Source organism: Diaporthe amygdali, assembly GCF_026229845.1.
Source record: "Diaporthe amygdali strain CAA958 chromosome Unknown NODE_3_length_2959817_cov_65_330692, whole genome shotgun sequence".
NCBI classification, from domain to species: domain Eukaryota; kingdom Fungi; phylum Ascomycota; class Sordariomycetes; order Diaporthales; family Diaporthaceae; genus Diaporthe; species Diaporthe amygdali.
This window is the reverse complement of record NW_026517023.1, coordinates 2,778,468-2,791,252: the sequence shown is the minus strand read 5'-3', so window position 1 is coordinate 2,791,252 and position 12,785 is coordinate 2,778,468. Positions and strand designations below refer to the sequence as shown.

At 52.4% G+C, this 12,785-nt stretch overlaps 4 protein-coding genes across 4 annotated transcripts; 3 read left to right on the top strand and 1 right to left on the bottom strand.

The window, feature by feature from the left end:
• Positions 1-1,323: 1,323 nt before the first annotated feature.
• On the top strand, positions 1,324-3,873 carry J7T55_003251 (uncharacterized protein; the record flags this gene model as incomplete). Its single annotated transcript, XM_053138407.1, has 3 exons — positions 1,324-2,283; positions 2,346-3,699; positions 3,815-3,873. 3 exons carry the CDS (start codon positions 1,324-1,326, stop codon positions 3,871-3,873), a joined length of 2,373 nt encoding a protein of 790 aa, XP_052999116.1.
• Positions 3,874-6,130: 2,257 nt separating this feature from the next.
• J7T55_003250 (cap22 protein) lies at positions 6,131-6,909 on the top strand (the record flags this gene model as incomplete). Its single annotated transcript, XM_053138406.1, has 2 exons — positions 6,131-6,453; positions 6,516-6,909. 2 exons carry the CDS (start codon positions 6,131-6,133, stop codon positions 6,907-6,909), a joined length of 717 nt encoding a protein of 238 aa, XP_052999115.1.
• A 969-nt stretch (positions 6,910-7,878) lies between these two features.
• On the top strand, positions 7,879-8,415 carry J7T55_003249 (uncharacterized protein; the record flags this gene model as incomplete). The annotated part of the gene is made up of 1 exon (XM_053138405.1): positions 7,879-8,415. The coding sequence occupies one exon, from the start codon at positions 7,879-7,881 to the stop codon at positions 8,413-8,415; it is 537 nt and encodes a 178-aa protein (XP_052999114.1).
• Positions 8,416-8,968: 553 nt separating this feature from the next.
• On the bottom strand, positions 8,969-11,026 carry J7T55_003248 (Choline dehydrogenase; the record flags this gene model as incomplete). The annotated part of the gene is made up of 2 exons (XM_053138404.1): positions 8,969-9,680; positions 9,777-11,026. The coding sequence occupies 2 exons, from the start codon at positions 11,024-11,026 to the stop codon at positions 8,969-8,971; spliced, it is 1,962 nt and encodes a 653-aa protein (XP_052999113.1).
• Positions 11,027-12,785: the final 1,759 nt, after the last annotated feature.

Sequence of the window (12,785 nt, the reverse complement as noted above, 5' to 3'; positions counted from 1 at the left end):
ACTGTGAAGAGAGAGAAAGAGAGAGACCTTGGGCACCCTCGACGACGTGAATAGCTCAGAGAGGGGCTAGCCAAGGCAAACACAAACACAAGGGCAATGCAAGGCCAGTCAGGTTGTGGCTACAATTAATTAAATCGTCAATGTGTGCGCTTCACCTGCGAGGCACTGGCTGATTGCTCTGCTCTCTGCCCTGCCCAGCCCTGCCCAGCTCTCCTCCCATTCACTTCTGCATCTGCATCTGCGCCCGCATCCGCATGTAGCATCTGGCATTTTGCTATTTGTCTTGTCTGCAGGGCCTCGAGCTTATTGTCTAAGCCACCAAGGAAACAAGTCCTCCTCCTTCTTCTCCTCCGCCGTTTCTGACCACCACAAACAAATCCACAACACACCCGCTCACATTCACATTCGTTCCCACTCTTTCGACATCCACTACCCACCAAGCAAGCGAGCAAGCAAGCAGCCTCGCAATACCGAGAACAGACCTAATTCAACCATCGCCCTTCAATTTGCAATAGTGCCATAGCTTGGGCTCTCTCCTCCGCCTAGAGCCCCCCCCTAGTTCTCCGGCGCTGCGGTGCTCCAGTGCTCCAGTCGGTCCCAGCTAATACAAACCTTAATCTCCTCAGCCTCTCGTTAGTCCCAGCTCGGTTGGACTATCACTTGGAATCCACCGTCCGTCATCAAACCGCATTCGCCAACGTCGCGCCGTTAATCCATCTTTTCCTTACTTCATTCAGCATTCGGGGATCAGCATCTCGCGGCTGGGCGTCTTGGTCACGCTCTTCTCTCCTCCTTCCATACGCCCCCGCTGGCCACTGGCCACTTCAAACAGACCACTTGCATCGTCTTTCCTTCACGCCCCCTCTCCAATCGAGCCATGACTGCGACGACCAAGGCTGTCTGCTGACCTACTCGTATCTTTTTCTGGAAGTCGACTGCGTTCACATGTGCCCTATTGGCACTGCAAGGGAGGCCAGGTCCGGACGATCAGCACTTGAGTCAGGACTCACATATTGAGCCTGCTGCCCCTCGATTTGTGCAACACTTGCCGCCCTGTCACCTGTCTTGTGTGAGCGACAGGTTCGTTTCTCGGGAGTCTGCAGTGCGGCTGGCTGCGTGGACTGGCGGTTGGCTGCTGTTGACTCTGTAACATTGCTCACTACTGGCTGCACCATTCTCTCCGACGACAATTACGCCTGTCGATCCCGTCGAATCCCCCACGTCCGTTTGCCGATGGTCACAGACACGCCGGTCTAGGCTGGCACCGAAGCGAGCCATCATTCCCTGCTGTGCACCATGACCACCACAAGCGTCTCGCGCCCTATGGGCCACAGCGATCCCTTCCCACCACATCTGGCTCCCGAGCCACATCCTGACCGGAGTGACACGAGGAGCCCATGCCGAACCACAATCAGCCACTTCGATGACTCCTCAGACGACGATGACGACTACCTGGAGGCCGAAGAGGAGCTGCGGAGCCCGGCGGCCTCTCGTCATCCCAACATTCCTCTGCACCCGATCGCATCTATGCAGGACGCCTTCGCCGAGTCACTCGACGAGGCTACCAATGGCAGCCTTGAGCCGAAGCCAAAGTTGAAAGATCTCGACGCAAAGACGCGGCGGGAGAAGCTGCTTGACGAGGACAAATCCGAAGGCCCGCCGAACCGGCTTTGGCGCTTCCGAACCGGTCAGAAATGCCATGAATTGAGGAAGTTGATGGCCCAGATATCATTTGGTGTCTACCTGCTCATAAACGGCATGGCCAACAGCAACGCTCAAGTCCTTTCTATCTTGCAGGGCCACATCGACGAGGTGGACGAATTCCTGGAGGCGACCATGGACGACGTGAGACTGGCTACCCAGGATCTGAACGAGCGGCTTGATTTCTTAAAACTACCAATGGAGAATATGGAGGTTTTTGAGCAAATGCTGGAAAATCGGAAATTTCGCCTACAGATCGTAGAGGGAAACGTCAAAATCGAGCACATCCTCTCCCGAACTTCGACCGCCCACACTCAAACCATCCGCGATATATCCGAGGGCCTTCGGGCGGCCAAGCAATTTTCGCAATATCTGGCCAATACCGAGAAGGGGCAATGGCGGCAGGACCGGCCTGACGTAGTAGATGTATTCGATGCGATGAAGGGCAACACTGAAGGCTGGTACAACGCCTTCTCAGCCCTAGAGTCACAAAGCACCCTTCTCAGCGGTCTCTGTGTCCGTCTCAGCACAATGATTGTGGAGATCGACAAGAGGGCCGGTGAAGTTAGTCGGCGGACTAGGGTGAGTTCCAACCGTCTCTCGGGGCTAGGGGATATGTCTTGTCCATACTGACCAGTGACCAGTTTACCCTAGAGCCATACTCGGATCCCGATGGGCGACCTATCCCTCGCTCCCCAGAAAGCCCTGCGCAAGCCACTCCGCCGCCCTCACCCCCAATTTCCAAGGTCGACGCTCCTCCACGAATTAAGACCCTATATTTTGGTGCACCAATGACCTCTTTGCTCGAGGACCCCGAGAGCCCCGTCTTATTTGAGCTCCCCGCGAGGCCGGCAAAAAGAATCACACAAGATTCCGACACGATGAGAGAGAGCCTGCCAGCATTTCAGTACACTCCCCCTGAGAGCTCAAAGACAATACCGGAATTAGTGGTTGAGCCAGCAATCCGGCACGAGGAGGAGGCGGGGAGTAGCGAGTCCAGTGACAACGAATCAGAAAGCTCGACCGACGACGGCAATGAGAACGACAATGGGTTGTTCATCCTGCAGCCCAGAACTTACACCCCAGTGCCCCCGGCACCCATACCTTCGCCACGAGTATCCGCAGCGCCACCAGTATCCTCAGCGCCACGAGTACCCGCAGCGCCACGGCCAACGCCAGAAGAGATCAGCATTCACATCGAGGCCGAGGAGGATGAGAGGCACTCGGAGGATTGGTTGCGCGAGTCTGCCGTCATCGTGCCACTGCCTCCCCCCCGTCAAAGGCCAGCACTACATCCAGATCCTCACCCAAGACCGTTGCAGATAAAGCAGAGGCAAGCGTCAGAACCACATGAGTTGGAAGCGCAGGTTTCACACCGGACGTCATTGAGAGACAGAGTGTCACTCAAGATCGAACTTCCAAAAGATATACACGTACCTGCAGCCAATGCGTTAGAGCTCCAATTGCCACGCTTTCCCACTCCAAAGGATTCGCCGAAAGGTTCGCCACGCAGTAATCGACCTCAGGATTCCGCGCGCGGTTCTCACATGGATGGACATTCCAACAACGACGCGACGAAACGCTATGTCAATGTAGATTACACACCACCGACGTTCCCGAACCTGATCCCGTCTCCTGCTTCCGAACACCAGTACTTCCGCCCTGTTCAGGCCAGCCCGCACTCGCCTTTGCAGCAACGCCCTCACACAGCTGGGACAGTTGGCAACAGGCCCGGCAACCATCAGCGCAACGCCCCGTCACAGATGGGGATGAGTATGCTCAGCAACGTAACAACGATGACACAGGATACCTCAGGTACCAACCGGACGGTAAAGAAGAAGCGCAGCGCTTTTGGGTGGCTGAAGAAAGCATTTTCGCTCGATGAAGAGGAACGGGCGGCGTTTGAGGAGAGAAGGCGTCAACAGCCTCTTAATTACTACTACGACGGACGAAGCCCGAAATTCCTGGACGGCAAGCGGTTGGACCGTCCACCATCCAGTAGGCCAGCCTCCAGTCGACCGACCACAGGGCGACCGCCGACCACACGACCGACCACGGGACGTACTTATACGTAATTCTAATTCGATAATCGCAACGCATGCGTGCGGCATAGACCTCGCAGATAGCGGCAACGGAAACACGAGGTCTCCCTTGCCGTACAGCATACCATGATTTTCTCTCGACATCTCGATCACTTGTCGATAGATATACGACCGTCTCGTCTTTCGAAGATACCCTACAAACAACAGTGCACAACCATCCATTCGCCATTTAACATTGGGCCATTTGTACTACATATCTCATCACTAGCAACAACACCTCAAGGAGGCCTTCAAAATACTCTACCGCATTTGCATTTTGTTTATTTATTTTTTGGCTACTCTACGATCAATGGACAGCATCAAGCGAAGCCATGTTTGTTCCGCCCTACGCTCTCAGAGCTTTGTAGGTTCTATTATTGTTTCTGTTTCTAGTTACACTCATACAAAAGCGACGGGCGCATGGTGCAACTTCTGGGAAGGTCTGTGACTATTCGATTGGCCTACAAGTCTATGGGGCTCGGAGAGATGTGGCTTTGAATAGGGCCCCGGATGGAATGATGGAAAGGCGTGGCGATGGACACCAATGTACGATATCTGGTTACCTAGGTAATGACCGAAAGCAGGAGAGAGCAGATGTGGAAAGCTCCAACCAGCGTGTCCTGTGCCAGCCACGTGCAATCTCTCATCCAACTTTGGACATCCATTCCCAAGAAAGTCTTTTTTTAGGGGCCAAAAAGGACACTGTTACTTACCAAGGCATTTGAGGCGTAGGCACTCGTTCGACTCCTACGGTCAGCTTCGTCTATCGGAAGTCGCAGGGAGTGGCCCGCCCCCTGCAGGCCTGAGCACGTCTGCGGCGCCCTGTGAAGCCTTATCACACACCCCCAAGGAGAGCACAAGCTGCAACCTGTCTGGGCAGACGAAGCAAGACCTGTCTCGCCCATACTGACCTGCTCCAACTTCTCTAGTTCCTACCATCCAGAAGGTCTCGCCGACTTGCTGGTTCATAAATCATGCCTCGACTAGTGGTCTCGCACACTCTGCGGTGACGTTGGCACCGCAGAAATAAATCATGTCTCCAGGCTAAGTAATGTTCAACTAGTAGCTTTCTACTCGGTCCATTTCCAAAAGATGAATGCCGAAGTCACGCGACCTGGCACGACGGTTGAGAGGTGTTGCTATATTTAGCCACACCGGGTTCCGAGCAGCTGGCCGGAACTCGGGGGCGGCCCACCGAGAAACGTTGAAGCAGCCATCAGATCGACGGCAGCTGCCGAGAGATCGGGGGCGGGCAGCTTGTCATGTTTGTTCTGGAACCACAACCAGCTTGCTTGCAGCGGAACACAGCCTTCTGCTAACAACACACCAATACGACGTATTTGCGCAGCATGCAGCAGGCCACGCAAACAGCATGCTGATCTCGAAAAGACGGCACTTGAAGTTGTGATAGGCAGAGGCGCCAAGCATAGCTTTAACCTTAAATCTAAAACCTCGCCCGGATTATGACATGCTTCCGGGGAAAAGGCTCGATCTGCCAAGTCGACGGGCTGCAGAGGCTGACGTCGTGCTAATGGGCCAGTAACAGCCATTCATTATGTCAAGCACAACAGATTATCGCCTGTCTAGTCAGGCTCTTTACCTAAGGCCAAGCACCGTTTCCACCATGGCATTGTGTGGCCATCGTGGCTCTGCAGCTTGGCAATCTACACCGATCGCCATTGAGTGGTGGGGAGTACCAGCTGGCCCAGCCCCCGGGCAACGGCTCGGCAGCTGTTCGACGGAATAATATGGCCTTACCTTGAAATGACGAGTGCCACACCGCACCGGCGTTCCAGCTTGACAAGGTTTCTTAAGGCTGCAGGGAGGCGGGTCATGGCGGGCCACGTGAGTGTGTTGATCTATCCATTCGACGTCCAGCGACGAGCGACCAGCGGGCCACAGAGGGCAACAGGACTGGGACCGAATCGCCTGGGCCGTCTGCTGAGCCATGCTGCCGAGCGAAGATTGAGTTCTCCCTGCCCAACTTGGCCTCGCAGCTGCTTCGGTGTGGCATTGGTCGTGGTTGGGGGCCAAGTCGACTCGTGTGCAGGTCGTCGTTGTCGAGGGAGTTGGGGCGGGATCTGCGGTGGCAGATTGTCGTTGCTATGAATATACATTGACTTGGCATACCAAGCTCAATCTCGATGGTTATGATGCGATGGGCCAGTATCATAAATAGAGGACCATCTCGACTGCTTCATGCGTCTGATATCCTCCCCATCACCATCGTCATCAACAGCAGCTCACTCTATCAGAATCGACATCATATCAGAAAGTCAAGTATAATTTACATAAAATAGTCTAATCACCAACCTCACCGAGACTACCGCTCCATACACTCAGACAAAATGCACTCCGCCGCTCTGCTCTCAGCTCTCCTCCTCGCCGCGGTCAAGGCAGACCTCCAGCTCGACCAGGACGATGTCTCGCAAAACTGCACGTCTATCTGCCGGCCCGTGCTGGAGCTGAGCCGGACGTGCGACGTCGACGACGACGCAGTCCCTGACGATCTCACCGAGGACCGCCTGACGCTGCAGTGCCTGTGCACCAACAACAGCTTCGACGTCCAGCGCTTCACGGGCCTCTGCGCGAGCTGCATGCAGCAGAACCCGGTGCCTGACGACGACGACGACAACGACAGCGACGACAGGCCCGATGACAACAACAGGGAGTAAGTGCCTGCCAGCAGAGTCAAACAAGCCTTCATAAATGCTAACACACATTACCCCCTAGCATCAACGAGATCCTGAGCCGCTGCGGCTTCCAGGGCACAACCTACTCGGCCTCCGACGCCGACGCGGCCAACGGCGTCGTGGTCGCGGCCACGCGCCCCACCAACGCCAACCAGCTGACCACGACCATCACGGGCGGCGGCGCGGCCGGCGGTGCCGCGCCCACCGGGACGGGCGTCACCAGCGCCGCCGCCGGCACCTTCACCACGACGGGCACCGTGACCAGCGGGTCGAGCACCATCCTCACCACGGGGACGACGACGGCCACGGGTGCCGCCAGCACCGGCACCGGCGTCACTGTTGCTGGCGCGCCCGGCCTGGAGCCGCTCGGTGGTGGCATGAAGGCGTTCTTGACTGTCGTGGGCGCTGCTGTCTTGGGCTTCTGGATGTGTTAGGTGTGTCGGCTGGGCAGTAGTGGGAGTGGAAACAGAGCGGCATGGGTTGAGATTGATGCCTGGGTATGGTTAGGGTAACGCTTGTTATGATGAAACTACAGAGTACGGTAACTCATATTGGTATTATTGGAGGAGAGTAAATGGATTTCCTGAAGCAAGAGATTCCCCTTGGAATATGATATTTTACATTCTATGATTTTTCTGGATGAGAGTTGTTAGCCTCTTGTAAGTATCCTTGTCGAACACCTTATACCAGCTGTTTGTGTAATTTATTTTGGGCTGCTCAAGTGCTGCACAGCAAATCGATGTGACATAAGTAAATTAATTGCAGCCAGCTTCGACAACCACTTACATAAAGCAATTATATGTTTTACACTACCCGAACCATTCAACATGGCTTGCAATTTAGGTAACCTTATTATATATGTATTATTTCTACTGTATGTATTTATTAAAGGAGCCTGAGGTGTGCGACTGCTTTGTGGCTGAGAACTGAACGAATTAACGACGTGCTGTTGGGCACCAACTCCTCCTTCTTCCCCAAGGTAAACAGTCCTCTTGATAGAGTGCTAGAATGTTTCAATAGTAGAGTATACTGCAAAGGATTTTACACTATACACTTCTTTAATGAGCGGATCAATTTAGCTTCATATGTGTTTATCCAGGTACCCGCGCTATAGTCTATGGCTAACTTATGTCCTTAGGCTTTGGTCTAAAAGTTGCTGTTTATTCATTTCTATGCAATTTTCGAGTATTCTAGACTCTGGTATTTGACAGAAAATCAAGAAATGGACTATTCGGAGTTTGCGGCCCTCATATATATATGTAATCTCCTCAAGCCTAAGTAGCATTATGGGCTACATTACTCTTCCTCAATAGTGTCTATGTCAATATTCCCACCTCATTGAAAACGACGTATTGAAAACTCTCTCCTCAAGATACAAGATTCAAAAGGATCTCAAACACACCATGACAGATCAACCTGCACAACGTCAGTATTTTGCCGTGAGCGATGCTGCTGAAAGTTCCGCAGCCCCAGCCCCGATGGAGGTTGTCTTCCAATTCGAGAAGCTGCAAATCAGCGACCAGGAAGCTCCTTCTTGGGATGTCATTACTTCGATTTCAAACCTAATTCCAGCAACCAACAAATATCAAAGCTTAGAGATCGACGACCAGAGCAACAACGGCATCAACGAGAAGAAGAAGAGGAAGAAGAAGTCTCCAAAGTCCCGAAACAACAAGAACACATCTAAGCGGGATCAAAAGAGGAACAAGGCTGGTGGAGCGAGTCAACATCGACAGAATACCGCATCCGTGAGCTGCCCCCAGGGGTCACTAGCCCCGTCACGCGACAGGCACAGGAGACGCAAGTCTAGGCATATAAACAAGAAAACACAGAAGATCTTTAAAGAACCGACCGGCTTGCCTTCGATGCAAAAGGATGTGGATGCACCTATGGTCTCGTCGGATCTGGATGTGGCTATGCAGGAATTGAGGATTGAGTGATGGGACATAACAGGATGTTTGAACCAAGAAGTACATGACGACGTTCATCATAACATTCGACACACTTTTGGCAGAGTGCCTGTTGCAGTCTAGTTGAAGTCGGGCTCATGTTTAAGCATTTCTCTGAGTGACTGTAATGCTGCCTGGAAATATGGTCTGAAGGGGAGAACCTATCAAAAGCTGACACATTGTGTCATGGAGGCTCCACGTACGCTCCACGCATTTTCAAGGTGCTAGGGCCGGTTACGATTTCTCTGGATAGCCTTCTAGAATACGAATCCGAACCAACGTATCCATTCCCCAAGAGCCAATAGATATTAATATTAGCGAGCCCGGACTGATTATTCCCAGATACTGCCAGTCTCGCTAAGCTGACGCGTGGTAGTGAGGGCTTCTAATTTTATAGAAGCTGTCCGCCTGGTCATTTGTAGGACTGTCGCACCCGGTGCCTGTGATGCAACCAATAACAGTTTCAACAAAACAAAAAGTGCGTTCCAATTAAAAGAACTCATCTGACTAGTAAATTCCAGATCAATTTTGCTCGAGTACAAGCCTACCCATTGTGCTCTTGCTTGGCCTGCTCGAAGACTATGGAGTTGTTGTGTCTGTCCTCCTCAAGCACTTCTAGCTCACGAATGCCCTCCAAAACCTTGTCATCGCCATGATTGCTCGCTTCAGCCAGAATCAAGTCCGTTGCCTTCTCTGCTAGGATGTATATGGCCAAGGTCGGGAAAGAACCTGGGACACGGGGGAAAGAAGAGGCATCGACGACTCTGAGACCGTCCACACCACGGACACGGAACTTGGAGTCCAGGCACGCCATGGCGTCGTCGTCTGCACCAATAGCAACGGTACAGCAGGCGTGGTGACCGAAGGCCTCACCCTTGATGCGTGTCTCGATCTGTTCCTCTGTAGTGGCATCCGGCCCGGGGATGGTCTCGGAAAAGCCCTCGACACCTTTATTGATCTTTCGGGCGAGCTCAACACCCTCGTACATGGCCTTCAGGTCTTCCGCGCCGCCTTCCTTGAAAAAGTGGAAATCGATATCAGGCACATCGCGAGGATCCTTGGACCTGAGTTTGACTGTTCCAGCTGTGTTCCGGGAGCCAATCTTCAGAACATCCCATGTCCAAGCTGGGCCGCTCCCTGTAGCTGTAGAGAAGCCAGGGAAATACCCAGTGAATGGGAACGCACCGCCGAAGATCAGGGTATCTGGACGGTGGGTCTCGGCAACGCTGCTCGAGTGGAACACGCCCGTGGCGACTCTGAGAAATCAGATGAACGTCGTCAGTATATGCAATGACATTGTATGACCACCAGTTTCTGATGCCATGAGAGCCCTGGAGGGGTTTTGTACTTACAAGTTGCTGGCATAAGGGCCTCCTGACTTGGACTCGATCCATTCCTTGAATAGGGGATCACCAGCCGTGAGACCTGTCCCTTTGGCAAGCGGCGAAAATGATGTTTTAGTCGTGCCAACGACACCGAATTCATAATTGTCCTGCAGATTGGTGCCAACGCCTGGCAGATCCACCAGAACCTCGATCCCAACTTTCTGGAGGTCATCTTTGGGACCAATGCCGCTTAGCTGAAGCAGCTGCGGGGAATTGAAAACACCACCTGCTATAATCACCTCTTTCGATGCATAGATGGCCTTTTTGACTCCAGCGATCTTTGGGTTGGACCTCGGATCAGCCTTGTAGAGGCTCCTTCCTTGGAGAAACTCCACACCAATGGCCTTGGGCTTTTGGCCGTGATTTGCTTTTTTGAAAATGACACGGGTGGCGAGGCTATGGGTGCTGATGGTCAGGGGATACCTTTTCCTACCATGGGCGTCTTTGGCATTCGAAGTTGCCACGAGATAGTCTCTTGCACTGGATCGGCGACCATTTTTCGTCATGGTCATGGCCGGCCGGTAGACGCCCTCCTTTTCCGAAGGGAAAAGAGGGTTGATGTCGTCGAGCAGGCCCTCGGATGATCCCTGAACATTGAGCGCACTGTCGATGACGGGCTTAGCGGCCGTGATAGTCGAAGAGTGGGCGAGATTGGTCTCGACGTATCCGTGAAACCCGTGGCCTGGGGTGCCCGGAGGCAAATAGCCGCAGCGTTCAAGTCGTTCGAACAAGGGACGAATATTGCCGTACTCCCAGGACTTGTCGCCGGTAAGTTTGGCGATATAGTCCCAGTCCGAAGCAGGCGGTAAGACACCGGCGAGCGCGTTGTGGGCTGCACAGCCGCCGAGTGTTCCGGCACGAGGATAGTAAATCCCGAGCTGCTTGGAACCAGCAGGAGGGTTAATGCCGACGAAGATGCTACCGTCAGGTGTCTCCCATGTCATCTTGGGATCCTTGGCAGCCTGCTCCGGGTCGTCATAATGCTTGACGAAATAGTCCCAGCGCTCAGCGGCATCTTCTTCGAAGGCGGGGAAGAATGTAGGGATCTTCGCGTGGAGGTTCTGACCCTGGTCGTCACCCGCTTCGAGTAGCAGGACTTTGTGTCCTTGACGGGCGAGGTTGGCGGCGACGGGTCCGCCTCCCGGACCCGAACCGACGACGATGTACTCGTACTCCTCGCAGAGAGACGCAGGGCTTTCTGGAACCTCAACACTCATTGTTCTATTTTGACGAGATACGGGGAAGATTTCGAATATGTCTGATATTTTCGAGGTTCTGAGTTCGTGATGATTAGGGAGTAGGAGTGCTGCCAGTTCAAGATCATGCTGTAGTGTCCTGAGATCAAGCCTCTGTTTATATAAACATCACCATTATGGCTATCAGGTCTAAAATGACCTCGTCATGCGGTCTATCCTCGCCTTCTGTCGGCGGCCGACGCCTGCAAATCTCATCTCAGAATGCATCTAGTTACATTTGATGTGTACTGTTGATGCCGGCCAACACTCCTTTCTCGGTTATGAAAGGTTCAAGAGCGGGCAAGTGATCGATTCGCCTCTTACACGGCCAAAGGCCACAGACGCGAAGGACCGAAGTAAGCTGTGGGTATCATACCACCCGACCTCGGCTGATCAGCAATGATTGCAATTGAGTATTGTCCATGATGGCGGCCTCAGCACAATGCCTTCTTCGGGTGATTTCGGTACATGAATCTCTCTCTAGATCAGTAGTACCCAGTAGTCCTGCCTTGTCGACTATCTTTGATGTTCATGCCATCCGCTCGAATGCACTCAAAAAATGGTGGTCAGAGCAATGATTAGAAGATGTTCGCTCGTACGTGATGACAGAACTCGAGCTCACAAGAAACATCCTGAATCCTTCTATCAGCGCTAAATGGTAAGTCAAAATCATGGATCACGAAGTAGAAGCAATCTCAAGCCGTTGGAAAAAATACGAGATGGCTTCAGAAAACTCCAGTCATATTTTACATACCCGACTGATGAAACAAGTAAATAGTAGAATACAGAGCCACCCAAAAAACCGCGATGATGAGACTGCTGACGGCCAACGACGACTCCACAGGGCTTGGAAATTAAGACGTCGAAAGATATGTAGGCGAAAAGTGTGCGAGAAAGTTGAGAGGCAACAATTATTTGCAAAACACATTATTGACCACCATAATTGACAGGTGCGCCAGTCCTAGATTTGACCGAACAAGGGGACTACCACACCGCACTGACCAGATAGTAAACCTGCAATACTGGATTTTCGTGGTAATTAATTATGTCAGCCTGCTAGTCTATGTGGCAGCGGTCACCAGTTGACGCCTCCTATGTGATGGTGGTTGGTCAGCGTCAGATCCATCCATTGTCTCTATAGAGCCGAGGCATTAATGGTGATGGAGTGGAGTTTAGGTCAGACAATGGCAAGGGTCGGCCGATGGGGAGAACTTCCGCTGCGAATTCATTCCAATTTGGTATCCTCCTAAGCCAAGCCGGGTCTGCAAGGCTGTAACAGGTAAGGCCAGCAGTGGAACAAGAACCAATTGTAGATCATGTGTTTTCTTTTGAAAGAATAGAGTGGCGAATCGCTCAGGAGGAGTATTTGCATTGCGATTCAATCTAGCTTTAATAGTTTATCGATGACGCATTCCCAGTTGCTTACGCACTATTGAACATCGAAATAGTGAGCTTCAGTCTGTGCCACGTTTACTGATTGAGCATTCGCTCGGATGATGGTAAATTTTGAAACATGGGGAGCATATATGCCCCGATGCCCAACTATTTCACTACTGTATTGATACATTCCGGTATGATTACATGTAGCCTACTACTCTAGAGTTATTAAGCCGTGCATAATGAATAGCTTACACTATAGAGAAAGTCTTGCTCACATTCTGTGCATTGACCTAGGTGCTAATTCGCCGTGATACTGAATATGAGAGCCGGTCTCAAGATGCAGAAGCTAAAACCAAGAGAT